This window comes from Lichenostomus cassidix, chromosome 2 (genome assembly GCF_008360975.1).
Source record: "Lichenostomus cassidix isolate B80296 chromosome 2, HeHo_3.0, whole genome shotgun sequence".
NCBI lineage: Eukaryota > Metazoa > Chordata > Aves > Passeriformes > Meliphagidae > Lichenostomus > Lichenostomus cassidix.
In genome coordinates, this window is record NC_139482.1 from 102,797,886 (window position 1) to 102,812,741 (window position 14,856).

A 14,856-nucleotide genomic window follows, 5' to 3' on the forward strand; every position below is an offset into this window, starting at 1 on the left:
AAGTTGAAATGCAAATACATCAATTGGGGTTTTAAGGCCAAATAAAGCTGCCCCTTCTCAAAAGGCCCCTGGCTTCTATGTGATTACTTTTCACATCACTTTAGGTGGGTTATTATTTTCATATATTTCATTATCTTTGTTATACACACAGTCACCTTCCAAGTTAGAGCAGATGACAATAACACCATTTTTTTAGCTTGTGTTCACAGGTTTTTGTTGTTGTTGTTTTCCTATTTCTTTTCCTGTGAAGACATGGAGGGGGGAGATACATAGAGCTCTACAGTTTCCAAACAGGTCCTATGCAATTCTGAGAACCAAGAGAAGCAAGAACTTATGGCTTGAACAGCATATAGTCCAAGTCTATTTTTAAGAATGTTTTAAAAGAAGAACATGTTGGGGTTAGAGACACAGGGATATTCACTGTCATGTGTCTGCCCTTGAATAATATTCTCTGACTCCTAGTTAAGAACAGTAATAGTGAGGAGACATTGCACAATAGCTGAATTCCATCAAAATAACTATACTGAAGCAGTTCTTCCACAGTAGACATAATTGTCTATTTCTTAAAAAATGTCACAGGACAGGACTGGATCTACAAGGAAGAGAGGTTGAAGCAAGAAGGAAAAAAAAAGGGAAAATTCAAGCTATAAAAACAAAACACTGCAGTACACACATTTCTCCCTCTGGGGAAGGGTTGACAGCAAAGCATATGATGGATGTTAATAATGTTGCTTAATGCATTACTGGAAGGCATTCAGATCCAACAGTGCTGACTGTGCTGTATAGCGCTGTATGGAACAGAAAGCAGACATGAATAACATTATATAGGTGTTTAAATCCATTATGATTGCATCTTGATGGGTTGGGATTTTTTGTTGCTTGGTTTTATATGTTTTCTTTGTATGCTATTAGCTGAACACATCAATTTGAAAGTTTATGTGTTCTTCCTCCTGTACCCCATCTTCCTTGCTGTTAAAGATTTCTGATTCTTTTCTGGTGTGTTTTGACTCTTACCTTTGGAATTCCATTAATTTTCTTAGAATTTGGCTTCAAACATTGCAGGCTTTTCTTCTGAGAAAGTCTATTGGTCTGTTTTTATTTTTGGTTTTTCATTGCAGGCTTTTCTTCTGAGAAAGTCTATTGGTCTGTTTTTATTTTTGGTTTTTCACAACACATTGGCCTTTCTGTTTGGCACCAGAGATTTTGACTAAGCAAAATGAGCACTCCATCTTGAAACACTAAAGGCAACGTGGGTTTGGAAACAAAACTTAGGCTATTGATAAGGCTTTGTGCCTTCTGGAGACATTCCTTTCAGGTTTTTGCATGCTTTGTTTTTTGTCTTTTTTCCCCCCCCCTAACTTCCGTGACAGAGTTGGTTGTTGACGAGTTGCACATTAACAGACCCCTTGCTTTTGAGGGGCAAGGAATCAGTGACACTTGACTAGATACAGCCGCAGCTACAGCAGAAGTGGCAACAATAGAGAACAGCATCAGCATGCATCCCGCAGTCAGCTGGGATGATGGTTTTTAGGCAAGTAGCCAGTCACTAGGCAGCCAAGGACAAGGACTTCCTTTTCCCTCCGCTGAGATCTCTGAATATTAAGCTCTTCTTCCCCGAAAGAAAGGGGCACATTCCCATCCATCACCAACAAGTTGTATTTACATTGCTTCATGCTTGGAATGTGATTTCCAACTCACTTGGTGCAGGTTTCCAGGAAAAGCCCACCTCATTTTTTTTTAATTTTTTTTTCCCCCAAGAAGTCAAGAGACCGTTTTTTCTCCCCTTCTCAAGTCTTGGGAAGCGTCAGAGTGGCCGAGCTCCAGATGAGGCAGCTGTTCCCAAATATACTCAGTGGGAAGAGTTTTCATAACAATGGGAACCACATGAAAGCTCTCGGAGTAGCTCCTCCTACTATTGAAAAGTCCTTTCAGTTGAGTGGTTTGCATATTGGGTTGCATAAATGACTAGACACACCAAGGGGTCCATTTTCAGCACTGTGCGCATAGAATTAGACACGCAAGCCTTGCTAACAATAATGAGAGTTGTGTGCAAAACTCCCTGCGCAATATGCTGAAAATATTCTGCTTAGTGAATCTTCCAGCTCATGGCTATTTCCTGGCAGTGCTGAGCCGAGTTCTGGGAACAAAATGAAAGTCTGGGCTCTGTGTGTGTTCACAGAGCTCTCTCCTATAGGTTCTGAAAAAATGTGAAAAGACTCTCCTCCCTCCCCCTTTTTTCCCCCCTTTTGTATGTCTGAAGTATAAATGAACTCCACATCCCACTTTTCCTTCAACAGCCTTAAAGAAGCGAGCTTTAAGGCTGCTGGAGGAAAAGCCATGTGCCTTAAAGGAGGAGAACACAGATTTTGTATTCCTGTGTGTCAAGTTTCAGTTTATCATGAGTATTTGTGCCAGTCTGCTTAGCGTGTGACTACTCAATCCCTTGGAGGGGCCTTTCTCTTACCAAGCACTGCATGCTGGCATTCTGGTAGCCAGCCCTGCAGCCAGTCACAGGACCAATGAAATGCTAAAAATCTTGTTGGAAGGGTTTATAGCAAAGTTGCATGTACTTATGTATTTATTTATTTATTTATTTTTCATTGTGGTAAATCAAAATACTTAGCAGCATTTTCCCAGGGGAGCTCTGTTAACGCTGTCTTAGCTTTTATACCAAAAGTGACTGTGCCCAAGGGATGGTGCAGAAGATGGAAGCTTAGGACTGGTATCTCTTCTAGGCTCTGCCAGCAATTCACTCACCTTGAGCAGGCCACTTCATCTGTTTGTTTTTCCTGTTGCTCCTTCACCTGTCTCATATATCAAGGCTATAAATTTGTCACAGAAAAGTTGCTGTGTCTATTTGAGGGCTGGGACAAGACAAATATCTCTAAGTAGAAATTATAGTGAGAATCATGATACAGTGGCTGCCATTCATGTTTTTCATTAAGGAAGTGGTAAAATTTTTAAAATTAATTTAAATTAATTTTTTAATCACTCATTAACCAGAGAATTGGGGATAATAATTTGCTTCAGCCAAAAGGGAAAAATAATGAAGGAGCCAGATAAATTCATGATGCCAACCTGTTTATTTAAAGACAGTTTTGGGGTTTTTTTTTCCTGAGCATTGAAAGTCTCAAACAAATCAGTAGCTGCTTTCTTGCTCACTGCATCAATTCTTTCACTTAGCAGTCCCAAAATTCACACTCTGTTTTCTGGATTCACTGTCCTACTGCCAGCTGAGGCCATGTCTGTCTTTCTGCTGTGTTTCTGAATTCTTGCTTCTTTTTTCACACACCCAGAGGTACACATGTACACACACATGTACAGGTACACACACTCTCTTCCCCTGGACCAGAACTCAGCAAAGCCCCAGGGAGTCCCTGAATGCACCAGTCTATGCCTCGGTTTTGGGCAGTGTACTCCTAACTACCCCTTGCAGCAGTAAAATCCCAGTGTCTGAGTGAGGTTGAATGCAACCAAAACAGTGTGAGCTCCTGCTTTATTCAGAGGCATTTACTATGGGCTGTCTTCTGGTTCACTGCAGCTCTTCACAGCACTCAGTCAGTCCAAAGGGGCAGTAAGTACCCAGCTGTCTGTACAAAGGAATCCTCAGACAGCCCAGGAGCTGGGCTAGGACTCTGACACCTCCCTCCAAGTCACCAGCAAGGAGGAGAGGCCAGGGTGCAATTGCTCCCTGAAGTACTCCTGGGCATTTGAATTCAAAGGCAGAAGCAGCCTTGGATTGTGCTCACTGAAAATACTCAGAGGGTCCAAATGAGATTCATTGGGGTGCACTAAAACAATCATCCCCTTTCCTGGGGCTCTGAGTGAGCAACACTCAGCTACACCTGACAATAAGGCCTGAGCTGCTGAGTGAGGTGGAGACACAAACAGGGTTTGAGAGCCACATGGCCTTGTGCAGGGAGCTGGGTTTATGTTCAGAGCCCGAGCCTGGGTCACAGTGATACAAGCAGTGACATTCATAGTGAGCTTTCTATACAGCCTGCTAAAGCTTTTGATTAGCCACATTTACACTGTCATTGCAACGGGTTACAACTGGTCTCACTGGAGTGATGCAGCAACTTTTTACATATTTTTGCCGAGTGGAGATCTGACCTTAGATTTATCAGGTTTTCTCTTTCTGTGACTGAAAAATAACATGGCTCTTGAAAGTCAGAGCTGACTGCTGCACAGCTCTCTCCTCTCTTTTTATAGGCTTGTAGTTGCCTGCAGCAAAGAAAGCATTGTGACTTACTCTTCTTTTTCTCCCAGTTCTAGGGAAAATTCGAACTGCAGTGGGCAGTGCCCAGCTTCTCATGGCCCAGAAATTTTACCAGTTCAGAGAACTTTGTGAAGAAAACCTGGTATGTAATTTTTCTGCTAGATACTACTGTGTGCCTTTTACTAACCCTGTGAATAATCCTACATAAATTAATTTTCTGGCTAACGTGGCAGTTTTTCCAGTGAAGGCCTTTATATGAATTTGGGAGTAAATCAAACTTGTCAGAGTCAGCATGAGTTTCACAATAGCTTGAGAGCCTTATAATAAAGGCAAAAATCTTCAGGTGAACTATTGCTGAGTCTCAGCTACTGACTTCAGAGGAGCAAGGGTCTGTCCCTGGACCCTTGAGTTCATGGGCACACGGACAGGTAAAAGACCTTATGATCTTTGAGGGTGGACCAGAAATCCCCTGAGCTGGGCTTTTCCTTGTGTTCCTGGGAAACGTGCTTCAGACTAAAATATGCCTCAGTGGACAAATGCAACAGAAATTGGCTCTGTCTGAATAAGGCTTCCAATTTTTACTATAAAAATTGAAAAAGCATTCTGATTGCACATCTTTGCAAATAATAGCCTACAACTGGACAACCTGCTAGTGTCAAGCACTGAAAAACTAGGAATTGAAGTGTAATCTCTGGTCTCTTTATGAATCTAAAAATATGTACTTTATTGTTTTCAATAATTGCACCTTTGATGGTATAATCATCCTATCAAAATCCTTTGTCAGTGAGGCTACGAGAAGCACAAATAGAAATTTTATAAGGCAAGCAACTGACTCTTTTGGGTTTGTTGCTTCTGAAGAGGAAGAAAACTAAAGGCAAAATGAAACTTGAGCCATGTAAAACATCATGCAAGGTGCTACTAGTAATTTATTTATTAAAAACAAGATGAATAACAATAGATCAGTGTAGTCTGATGAGGCCACAGCACCCACGAAACCTTGCTGACAACCACTGCATGCAAAAAGTGTTCAGAGCTGGGGTGCACTGAAGGGACAGAAGGAAGGACAAGATTTCTTGGGTCACCAGCCTCTGGCCCATGCTGAGCTGCAGATGCTGACTGTCCAGATGTGCTCACAATGCTCTTGGGCTGATGAGTCTGCACACACAAAGCAGTGCTCCACACCTGTGTCCCAGTTTCATTCTTCCAAAAAATCTACCTGTAAAAATGGGTTTACTGTGCTTCTGCATGTTGTCTTCTGAGCTTTTCACCCTGCACAGGTTATTTCTGGGAAAAAAAAAGTAATTGGCCCAAGGTGTATAAGAGACAGTTTTACTTGAAATGGTGTCTTTTTGTAAACCTTACATTCTCAGGATGTGGGAAAAGTGTTCATACACCAGTATAGCACTATTTGCACGTGCAGGAAATGTACATTTGCACAGGTATCACTCTTTTTTACAAGTGTGAACACAGTAGGGAATCCTTCCTCCTGAAAGTGAAGATGAGGCTGGCAGTTCATTTCAGTGCAGACAGGATTGCCTCCAGTTGTGCCCAGGAACATCCCTAGGTAGATCCTGCCACAGGGGCCCTTTACCCCTAGCCCGAGGAGGGTTCCCTCTGTCTCTGGTGAGTGGGTGTTTGCAGGGCAGAGCAGCTCAACACCGAGCCAGACTCCTCGAAATAAAACCCACCAGTAAGTAATGCTTTGCTTTGCTCCTCTCCCTGGGTCTTACCCATCACTCAGATGTCCCCAAACTGCTTTGCTAGCGAGATTCATAACCATTTGCACAAATGCTTTACATTAAGAAGTACTAAAGCAAACATGTTTTTTTTCTTCTGTTGCACAGAATCCTAATGCACATCCACGGCCGACCTCCCAGGATTTAGCAGGGTTTTGGGATATGCTGCAGTTGTCCATAGAAAATATTAGTATGAAATTTGATGAACTTCATCAATTAAAGGCCAATAATTGGAAACAGATGGATCCTCATGACAAGAAGGTAGAACACTGTAGATTTTGTATGCTTCATTTAAAACCCTGCACAAATACTGGACAGATTAAATAGGCCTCTGTGTTACAGCGTTGACATTAAAAATGTGAAATGAAGCTAATATCAAATTAATTTCATTGTAATAACAATGTTTACATAATAATCATCTGGGATATTATCTGTAATATGTTTCAGGCATATTTTTAAACCAAATCTGTCTTTGTGAATCGGATAATGGGAATGTGGTACTTTGTTAAGCTTTACATTTAATCATATTAGAAGATCAATCGTTGGAAGGAACTGCCTTATATATTGATTCTTAAAATTAAATAAATCACATTTACGGTTCATATTATTGCATACAGCAAGAGTTCTAGGTTGTGTTACTGAAAAAAATAGGGAAGCACTGTAACCATCGCTGACTTTGGTAGCCAGATTACTAACAGCAATATCAAAAATATGCCTTCCAAAATGTTACATGAAAGAATTACATTTTTTTTGTCCATTTGTTTGTTTTTTATTTATTTTGGGCTTTTTTTAAATGGGTGATTTCACAAACACATTCACTTTGCTGGTAATGTTGCTTACCCAAGGTAGCATAAAAATCGTCTGGAGCTTTAGTCTTCTTTTTTTTCTTTTTTTTTTTTTGTAAATGTAGTCTTCTTCTGTCACCATAAAAAACTACCACATCTCCAAGTGTGAGCCACATTTCACTTTACATTCTCATTTGGCACCATCGCCTTTTTTTTTCCTGCTCACTGTCCACCTCAAGACAAACAGCACTTGGGTGAGCCAAAAATACACAAATGTTTCAGAAAATCCTTAGAACACAGACCCATTCCTAAAGGAATCAACAGTCTAATGTCACGCTCCTATAGGTATGTAATTTGATGGCTGAATTTCCGCTGTGACTGGTCTGATAGCAGTGAGTACTGCTGACAGGTAGGGTCACCAGAAGGAGGGGGAGCATGACTTGCAGGTACAGTGGCTCAGACAGGAGTCCTGGCTACCCCAACTTACGGTCAGCTGGCTGCCGATGACCAAAGTGGTGTTTTCTTTTGGACAAATAACCATAATAATATCAAACCCCATTAATCTTGCAGCAGGAATCTTGTACAGGCAGTGCTGGTAGCACTATTCCTCCTCCTCCAATCAAGACTAAATACTCATTCCTGACTTAGGAGTGCCATGCTCACATCATTTGTGCACACCTAGTGTGTTTTGTAGGGGAATGAATGGGAATGTGTTTTCCTAGTCCAAGGTACTGAAGGCAAGTCATTTTCTTATCTTCTTTTTTTTTCCAGTATCTATCAGAAAAGGAGGTTAAAACTGCCAAACATGCATGCACAGAAATGCTGGTATATGGTCTTTCATTAGCTTTTACAGTAAAGTGGATAGGCTGAGTGTTTGCAATTGCAGCAGTAAGAAATGAGAGCTTTCCTTAAAAAAAATGTGCCTTTTCTTTGCTTCTGCAAAACATTTCAAAGAGTTTCCAACAAAAAGAAGACTATAACGGTTTAAAGGAAGTTAAGTAGTGCTGAAGAAAGGGATCTACAGTAGGAAGGTAAAGATTTTAAAGAATTACACTGTGTTCCTGCTTCAACAGCATTTGTCTATGATTTTAGATGAAACAGATCATCTCCGTTCTTAAAAAGGATTTAAAAAAAAAAAAAAGGAAGAAAAAACTTTCTGTGGAATTGATATTTGCCTTTGGCCTTTGCCACTGGGCCCTTTTTAAGCAGCATAGATTAATCCTTGGAGGGAGAGAAAAAGCAAAGTATGAATAAGTGTAACTAAGCACCTTTATATTTTGAGCCATGGAAGCTGTTGTGAGCAGCATGAGAGAAAACGAAAGGGCAGAATGGGACCTTTGTAGTGTGATAAAATCCTTTCGCTCAGAGACCGTGTTCACAGTTGGAAGGGGATGTAACTTAAAAGACAATCTAATTAACTTGACAAAGTCTTTGTGGCCGCCTGAAATTCAGTTCTGAATACACTTTTCTTTTGCGGGAGAGATCCCTCTCTGAGGGGTTTTTTCTGTTGGGTTTTTTTCTTTTTTTTTTGTGTATGTGTGTGTACATGCACCAGGATATACATAAAGGTCCTCCTTGTTCGTCACATATCTGGAGCTAGCTGCCACCATGATAATTAATGCATGTTCTCTTAATGGTTTTTAAGTTTTTCCGACCAGATTTTCTATTTCTAGCTGAATGTAGCTTCATGCCTATTTAGCACGAGGCCAGAGTGTATGAGTTTGCACAGCAAGACCCAAAGTGTGGGATTTTTGAGCAGTCACTAAACTGCTACAAAATAGATACATAAATAAATTGTGGGTTTTTTTAAAAAAACTACTTATTCTGATGCACCAGCTGCAGACAGCTAGTTCCCATCTGCATTTGGGAACACCAAAGCAACAGCACCTCCGTGTTGCAGGAGCACCTAGCACTATGCACGGATAGAGGAGGGTGGCCCAGGAGCTGGGGCTCTCCAGAGTTCCTCTGCTGAGAGCAGCATTCCCTCCTGGCTGCACCGGTGGCGGGAGGTCGGTCTCTTTCCTAGTCCCTGGCACTAAGCAGGTAGCCAGGGGGGCTAAGCAGGTAACTGGGGGCCTCAGCCCCGGCAGCACCGTCCCCGAGGAGAAGTAGCACGGCGGCCGGCCCTCCCCTCCCCTTTGCCCTTGCCCTATGTTTATGAACCCTTGAGCACAAAGCCAGTTGACTGAAGACAGAAAGGCAGATAAGAGCTAACAAACCTTAGGTAAAATGTGTGTTCTAACTACTGACATATCCTAGTTTTTCCCGCCTTTCCCTGAGAAGCTGTATAATGCCATTAACCTTCTGCTTTGATCAGGAGAGAAGGGTCCCTCCTCCAGTGCCAAAGAAGCCATCGAAAGGTCAGGTGCCACTCATACGAGAACGCTCTCTGGAAAGCTCGCAGCGTCAAGAGGCCCGGAAACGGCTGATGGCTGCCAAGCGCGCTGCATCGGTCCGCCAGAACTCAGCTACCGAGAGCGCCGAAAGCATTGAGATATACATCCCCGAAGCCCAGACCAGGCTATGAAGGGATCCAACCGGGAGGACTCTCTCTGGCAAGACAAGCCTCATGTATAATCTGCCCCCTAGGCTCCTGCTCAAGGTCACCACGAAGTATTTGTACCTCCTCCTCTCTCTCTCGCTCTCTCTCCCCTCTTCTCCCCCTCCCCTCTCTCTGTACGCAGCTGCCCCGATGCTCCCAGTGAACTCCACTGCCATGGCGTAGTTGTCGGTCCTCCGAGAGATGTCCTCTAATCACCCTTGCTTTCTGAAGGTTCGCCCATGTCATCACGATGCTTTGTCACATGTACTGATGCTGCCACTTTGCCTCATGTAAACGAGTACGATCCTTTTTTCTTTTCTGTTTGAAACAAATAAACGCAGCGCTCAGACTTCCACACACCCACGCACCTGTACAGTAGATGCTCCATTTAACCTACTCACGATCTTTAGTTGACCTAAAGCTAGTCTGTTACCAAGTGTACAGCAATATCAAACTGTAGGGGACTTTGGTATTTTCAGTCATGCAGGGTGATCCTTTCGGACTCTGCCGTCTTCCTCACAAAAGATGAAAGGAGCTATGACTCGGATTCCCTTCTTTTTATTACTGTTTTTTTTAAAGCAGATGGCGCACTTTATTCTAAATCTCCGAATCACATCTTCACCTGAATTAAGGAGTCACACAAGGGGAGGGAGCTGGGGTGGGAGCAGGGAGGGTGGGAAGAAAATAAAACCCCACAGCTCTGGCAGGTGAAAAAGTGGAAGTATATCCCACAGGTGAGATGGTGAGGGATATAAAAGATCCTGTGGAAAGATACCTGCACACTCACAGCTGCACAAACTGCCTCATTTTTATTTCATCAATCACTACTTAAACATTTCAATCAGCAGAAGATTGTAAATTCGATCTTCCAGGGAAATAATCTATTTTGAAAGGCAATAAAAGAGTAAAAGGGAAGGAGATAAGAAGCAATGACAGTTGAAGAGATAATATAAAAGAAGGATTTTCTTGTCCAAGTATTAAGAATTTTTAAAATTGTACTGTATTGTCAATTCCTCTTGTATTGTATTGTATGGATTATATTGGTTAAGAAAAAAAAAAGAAAAAAAAGAAAAAAAGCTTGGTTTTGTTGATGTCTTAATCTCGGTGGGACCATCCAATCTCATACGTCCACGCAGCCACACATGGACACCTGTAGATGAATTACAGTACATGGAGCCTCTGATGCTTTTCCAGGCCAGGCTTGCTTTGCTCTATCCACAGCTGGTTGTATGCTACAGTTCAGACTGCTTATCACCAAATCATCCATATTTAGAAGTAAATTTCTAATTCAGCCTCCTCTTAATAGTATAAAGTACTCACTTCAACGAGATCAATAGACTATTTTTCACAAGTTATGGGATCAATATGAACTTAATATTTTTCACGACAAGCCTTCCTACCCTGGCTTCTGCCATTGTTTTGCAATCACGAAAAATATGCATCCCAAGTAGCTCATTAATAGTGGGCGGAAATGGCAGATAACAGGGCTGGAGAGGAGCCTGAGAGGTCAGCTCCTGTGAGTCTGCCCCCTCCAGCCACCTCTGGCTGGGGCAGGGGCTCGTCCTCCAGCTCCTCTGATGAGGAGCGATGCCGACCACGCTGCTACTGGAATCTCTTGTGCCAACATTAGGAAAGCTATGTCAGGCATGTTGCTGAAAGCGAGTTGTGTGCGTGCGTGTGAGCGTGTGTGAGTGCGCACACGCGTGCCTAACTGGCATGTGCTGCTGCCGGCAGAGTTAGCGTGAGCTGCTTTGGGTGACAGGGCTGGTGTGGGCAGAGGAGCGCTGGGCAGTCCTGCAGCGATGCTTTCCAGACTCCCCACGTGCTCTTCACCCCGTCTGCCAGGGCAGGGGTACGTGGGAGAGGAAGGCAGGCTGCTCTCTGCTCCCACTGAGCACAGGGACAGCCCCACCATGGAGTGGCACGGGTGGCAGCCCTTGCCGCACACCAGTGCTGGCTGGCTGTGCCCGTGGCTGCTCAGCCTGAATGGACAGTCCAACCAGTGAAAAATCCCACTGCACACGTGGCGTAATTCTGCAGCTTGCACTTAAAAAGCGTTGAAAACCGTCATCGAAAAGTTAAGCTCTTGCTAAAACTATTCATCGAGACCATGCCAGACAGCTTCTTTTCCTATGACATCATAGCCAGGTGCTAATTTAATTTTATTCAAGAAAATAGGAGAGGTAATAGGTTCTGGCACCAAGTATTTTCATGAGAGCATACTAAAACCACTAGAGAATTTGCTACCTCTCAAAGCCATCGATATCTGAGCTATGTCTTTATAAACAGGGCACAAATATTTACTGCTGTGGTTTACAAGATAAGGGCTAATAATTTAATATATAAAAGACTTTTAACTAGAGTAATCAGAAATCCAGTGCAACTCTAGAGTGCTTGGTGTTACAGGAGCTTCAAAAGGTTTGACCCTCTAAGCGTTTGAATACCAGTGTATTTGCTAGTTTTGAAACACTGCGTTTAACTTTTAGCAGCAACAGAACATCACCGTGTTTGCAGTATGTAATAGTGCCAACTGCCACTTTTGAGCATCTATAGTCATAGGAAGTATTAATTATTTGGAACTCATTTGTACTGAAGTATTCAAAGCAGTACCTAGGTGAGAGTCCACATTCACAACTGTGTTGCAGACTTACTTAGTTTTGTGAACGTTTTATGAAAGATGAGTTAAGATTTTGGTTGACAAGTGGCTACAGAAATTTATATCCAGCAAGTTCCCCCCTAAAGAAGCAGAAAAGTGAAGACTATCTAGTCTTGTACATTACAAATTATTGTATTTGTATATCATAGAATATTTTTTGTATCTATTTTAAATGAATTTATTCTTAGCTGAATGCTTGTTAGTTCATTTGGCACTGGAGAGGTTATTACAATGTTTGCCTAGTTTTTTAGCAAAATATTAAAAATACAGCCAATAACAGAAAATATAAAATAAAAGAATTCTGCCCCTAGAATGCCACTAGTTAACCACTTGACTCATTTACCAACAGTAATGCTAGTATATTTGCTCCATCATCTGTTTTAGTATAATTTATAACTATTTGTTTTAGTCTAACTTGCCCAGTGTATATTAAAAATACCTATATTCTGTTTCACTTTGGGACTAAACTATTGCTTTTTTTTTCCTTGGGGGAAATTTTAGAAAAGGTTGGTTTTGTCTCCTGCTTCAAAAGTTAAAAAAAAGAGGTATTTATTATATTTTTTGCAGATGTTTCCATAAAAATCTCATAATCTTTTTGTAAAGAAAGATGAAGAAATGGATTAAAGATTTTTAATATTTGAAAAGGTAAATAGAAATAATTTATTTGTAATATATTTCAGTTTATTTATTGGTGTTCCCTTAATGCTTTGATGTGCACTATCACTTTAATTTAAACTGTATCTTTGTGAATTTATTGGGGTTTTTTGGTTGGTTTTTTTCTTTTTAAGGAAAATGGTCAAATGCATATTTTAAGTAGAATGTAAATCGCTGGCCTACCTGCATTCCCAAATGTGATTTTAAAAATGTTTTTGATTTGAAACAAAAGACACAAATTTGAAAGCCTTTAGACAGAGGAGAGTGTTTTTATGGCTTAACGATTTGGGTTTCCATAGGATTATCTATCTGGTTTGTGTGTGGACAGGAAAATGTAAATAGATGAATGTTTCCCATAATGTAAAAAGAGCAAATTAATAAAATAATTAATGCACTGCTTGTAAGAGCTGTGGGTTTTCAATGCAAATTCATTCTTCCAGAACTGCCAAGGCATTTCATTTTATGTGGCCAAGGATAAAAGCACGACAAGCAGAATGTTTCTCTTAAGCTCTCATTGCTTAAGACCAGCCCTGCAAAGTCTCATCCGAAGCATCCTGCTGAGCACCCTGGAAGTGTTCATCTGCACAGAGTTGCTCACAGGCATAAAAGTTGCCTGATTAAGGCCTTGAGCCTTCACAAAATCTTCAAAGGCACTTCTGCACGGAGCTCAGCCAAACCCCACTGAAGATGCCAAGAGTTATGCTGGGGACTTCAAAAGGAGTGGCATGAAGACCCCAGCCAGCTTGGTTTTCCCCTCACTGGTTCCCTTTCATTTTCTGCTTATGTCCCATGATGTCTGAATTTTGGGGGTGGGGGGGCAAAAGAGATCCCCAGCAGGCATAGCTAACTTTCCCTTCACTGGAATCCTGCTTCCAGATGGGGTTTTTCCGACTGTGTGAAATAAAGACAGTCACCAAATCCCACACAAACATGTCCTGGATGATGCTGTTCATGGTTATACCAGTATTTAAACAGGTTCTGATTCAATTTGTAGTGCCTAGTAGTTACATTAATAGTGTGCTAGTGCTGCACCATGTACTGTCTGCCTGTGAGTAGACCCTCAGCACAGAAACACCAAAAAGATTTGTACTACAGATCCATGGGCAGGGAACACTCTGCTTAGCACCAAGATGAAGGGATTTTTCTTCACGTGCTGGAATTTATCTGCTCGTTAGTCGCTGATAAATGGATGTACCAGGGATGGGGGGGGGAAAATGCTTTATTACTTAAAAACCTTTCTGAGGTGTCTGCTACCTTTTTGTAATGAGAATAGTTCAGAGAGAGTAAAATAGCAGGTATGTTTTACACTGTTCTCCAGCAGAGTAATGAAGTCCAAGCCATGGCTCAACCCTGCCTTTCATGCAGGTAAACTTTATCCCTATTTATATTCTATGTTTCCTTCCAGATCAAATCAGAAGCCTTCCCCAGAAGCATATCTTGTTGTCAGTTTGTTTGCCAACGTCTGTTCTCTCTTGCAAGACATTGTTTTTGCATCACGCAATAGGCAAATAATTCACTTCAACCGTCAGTTTGGAGCATGCTCGCTTATCAAATCTGATGACTTTGAGCTGACATTTTTGATAGCAATTAATGATAAAAATATTGGCTGCTCTGCTGCTACTGGTATTTGTTGTTGAGGTCATGGGTTTATACACGATTTGGAGTGCAGAGAGCAAGTGAATTTCTCTTTTCCCACTGTGCATCACGTAACAGGGTCGGGTTCGCCCCACTAGCCATGGTCCTGCACTGAGCAAACCTGAGACCAGCACTCACAGTTCAAACATGCTCAAACCCTTTCCCTTTAGTCTGATGCTATGCCAGTGACCTATAAAACATTGCTGTGCTGTCCCAGTAAGCTCATTCACAACTTCATCCCTTCACTGGGCTTTTGCATGCAGGGAGGTTTTTACAGCCCCTCTTCTGCACGGCTTCTTGGCCACCGCTGTGGCAGGAGAAGGTAACTGCTCTCACTTGATTCATCAGGATGCATTTGGATGCCAGCTGCAAAACATGACGTGACTGGCCCTTGCAGTCAGCAGTCAGGCTTTCCCACGCTTGGGTCCCATCGGCGGACAGCACCCTTTTCGGTAGTGCGTGTGATTACAGCAGGTCCTCTATTGCTCCGTGAGTCACATGCCCCATTCGCTGTGAGACAAAGGGGCGAGGAGAGGAACAGGGCTTCCTGGTAATTGTGTTTTTCATGGTTCTCTTCACTGATCCAGTAACAACATAATCATTGAAATTAGACACAGAAAAGCTCTGCT

At 42.1% G+C, this 14,856-nt stretch overlaps 1 protein-coding gene across 12 annotated transcripts in view; it reads left to right on the forward strand.

The window, feature by feature from the left end:
* The window catches only part of DLGAP1 (DLG associated protein 1), a 405,566-nt gene extending 392,570 nt beyond the window's left edge, over positions 1 to 12,996 (forward strand). For all 12 annotated transcript variants that reach the window (XM_085052618.1, XM_085052611.1, XM_085052617.1 and 9 more), the window contains 3 exons: positions 4,270 to 4,361; positions 6,064 to 6,216; positions 9,058 to 12,996. In XM_085052618.1, coding sequence (XP_084908744.1) covers positions 4,270 to 4,361; positions 6,064 to 6,216; positions 9,058 to 9,267 — 455 coding nt within the window. In that variant the 3' untranslated portion in view covers positions 9,268 to 12,996. The remainder of the gene's footprint in view (positions 1 to 4,269; positions 4,362 to 6,063; positions 6,217 to 9,057) is intronic.
* The last annotated feature ends 1,860 nt before the right edge of the window (positions 12,997 to 14,856 follow it).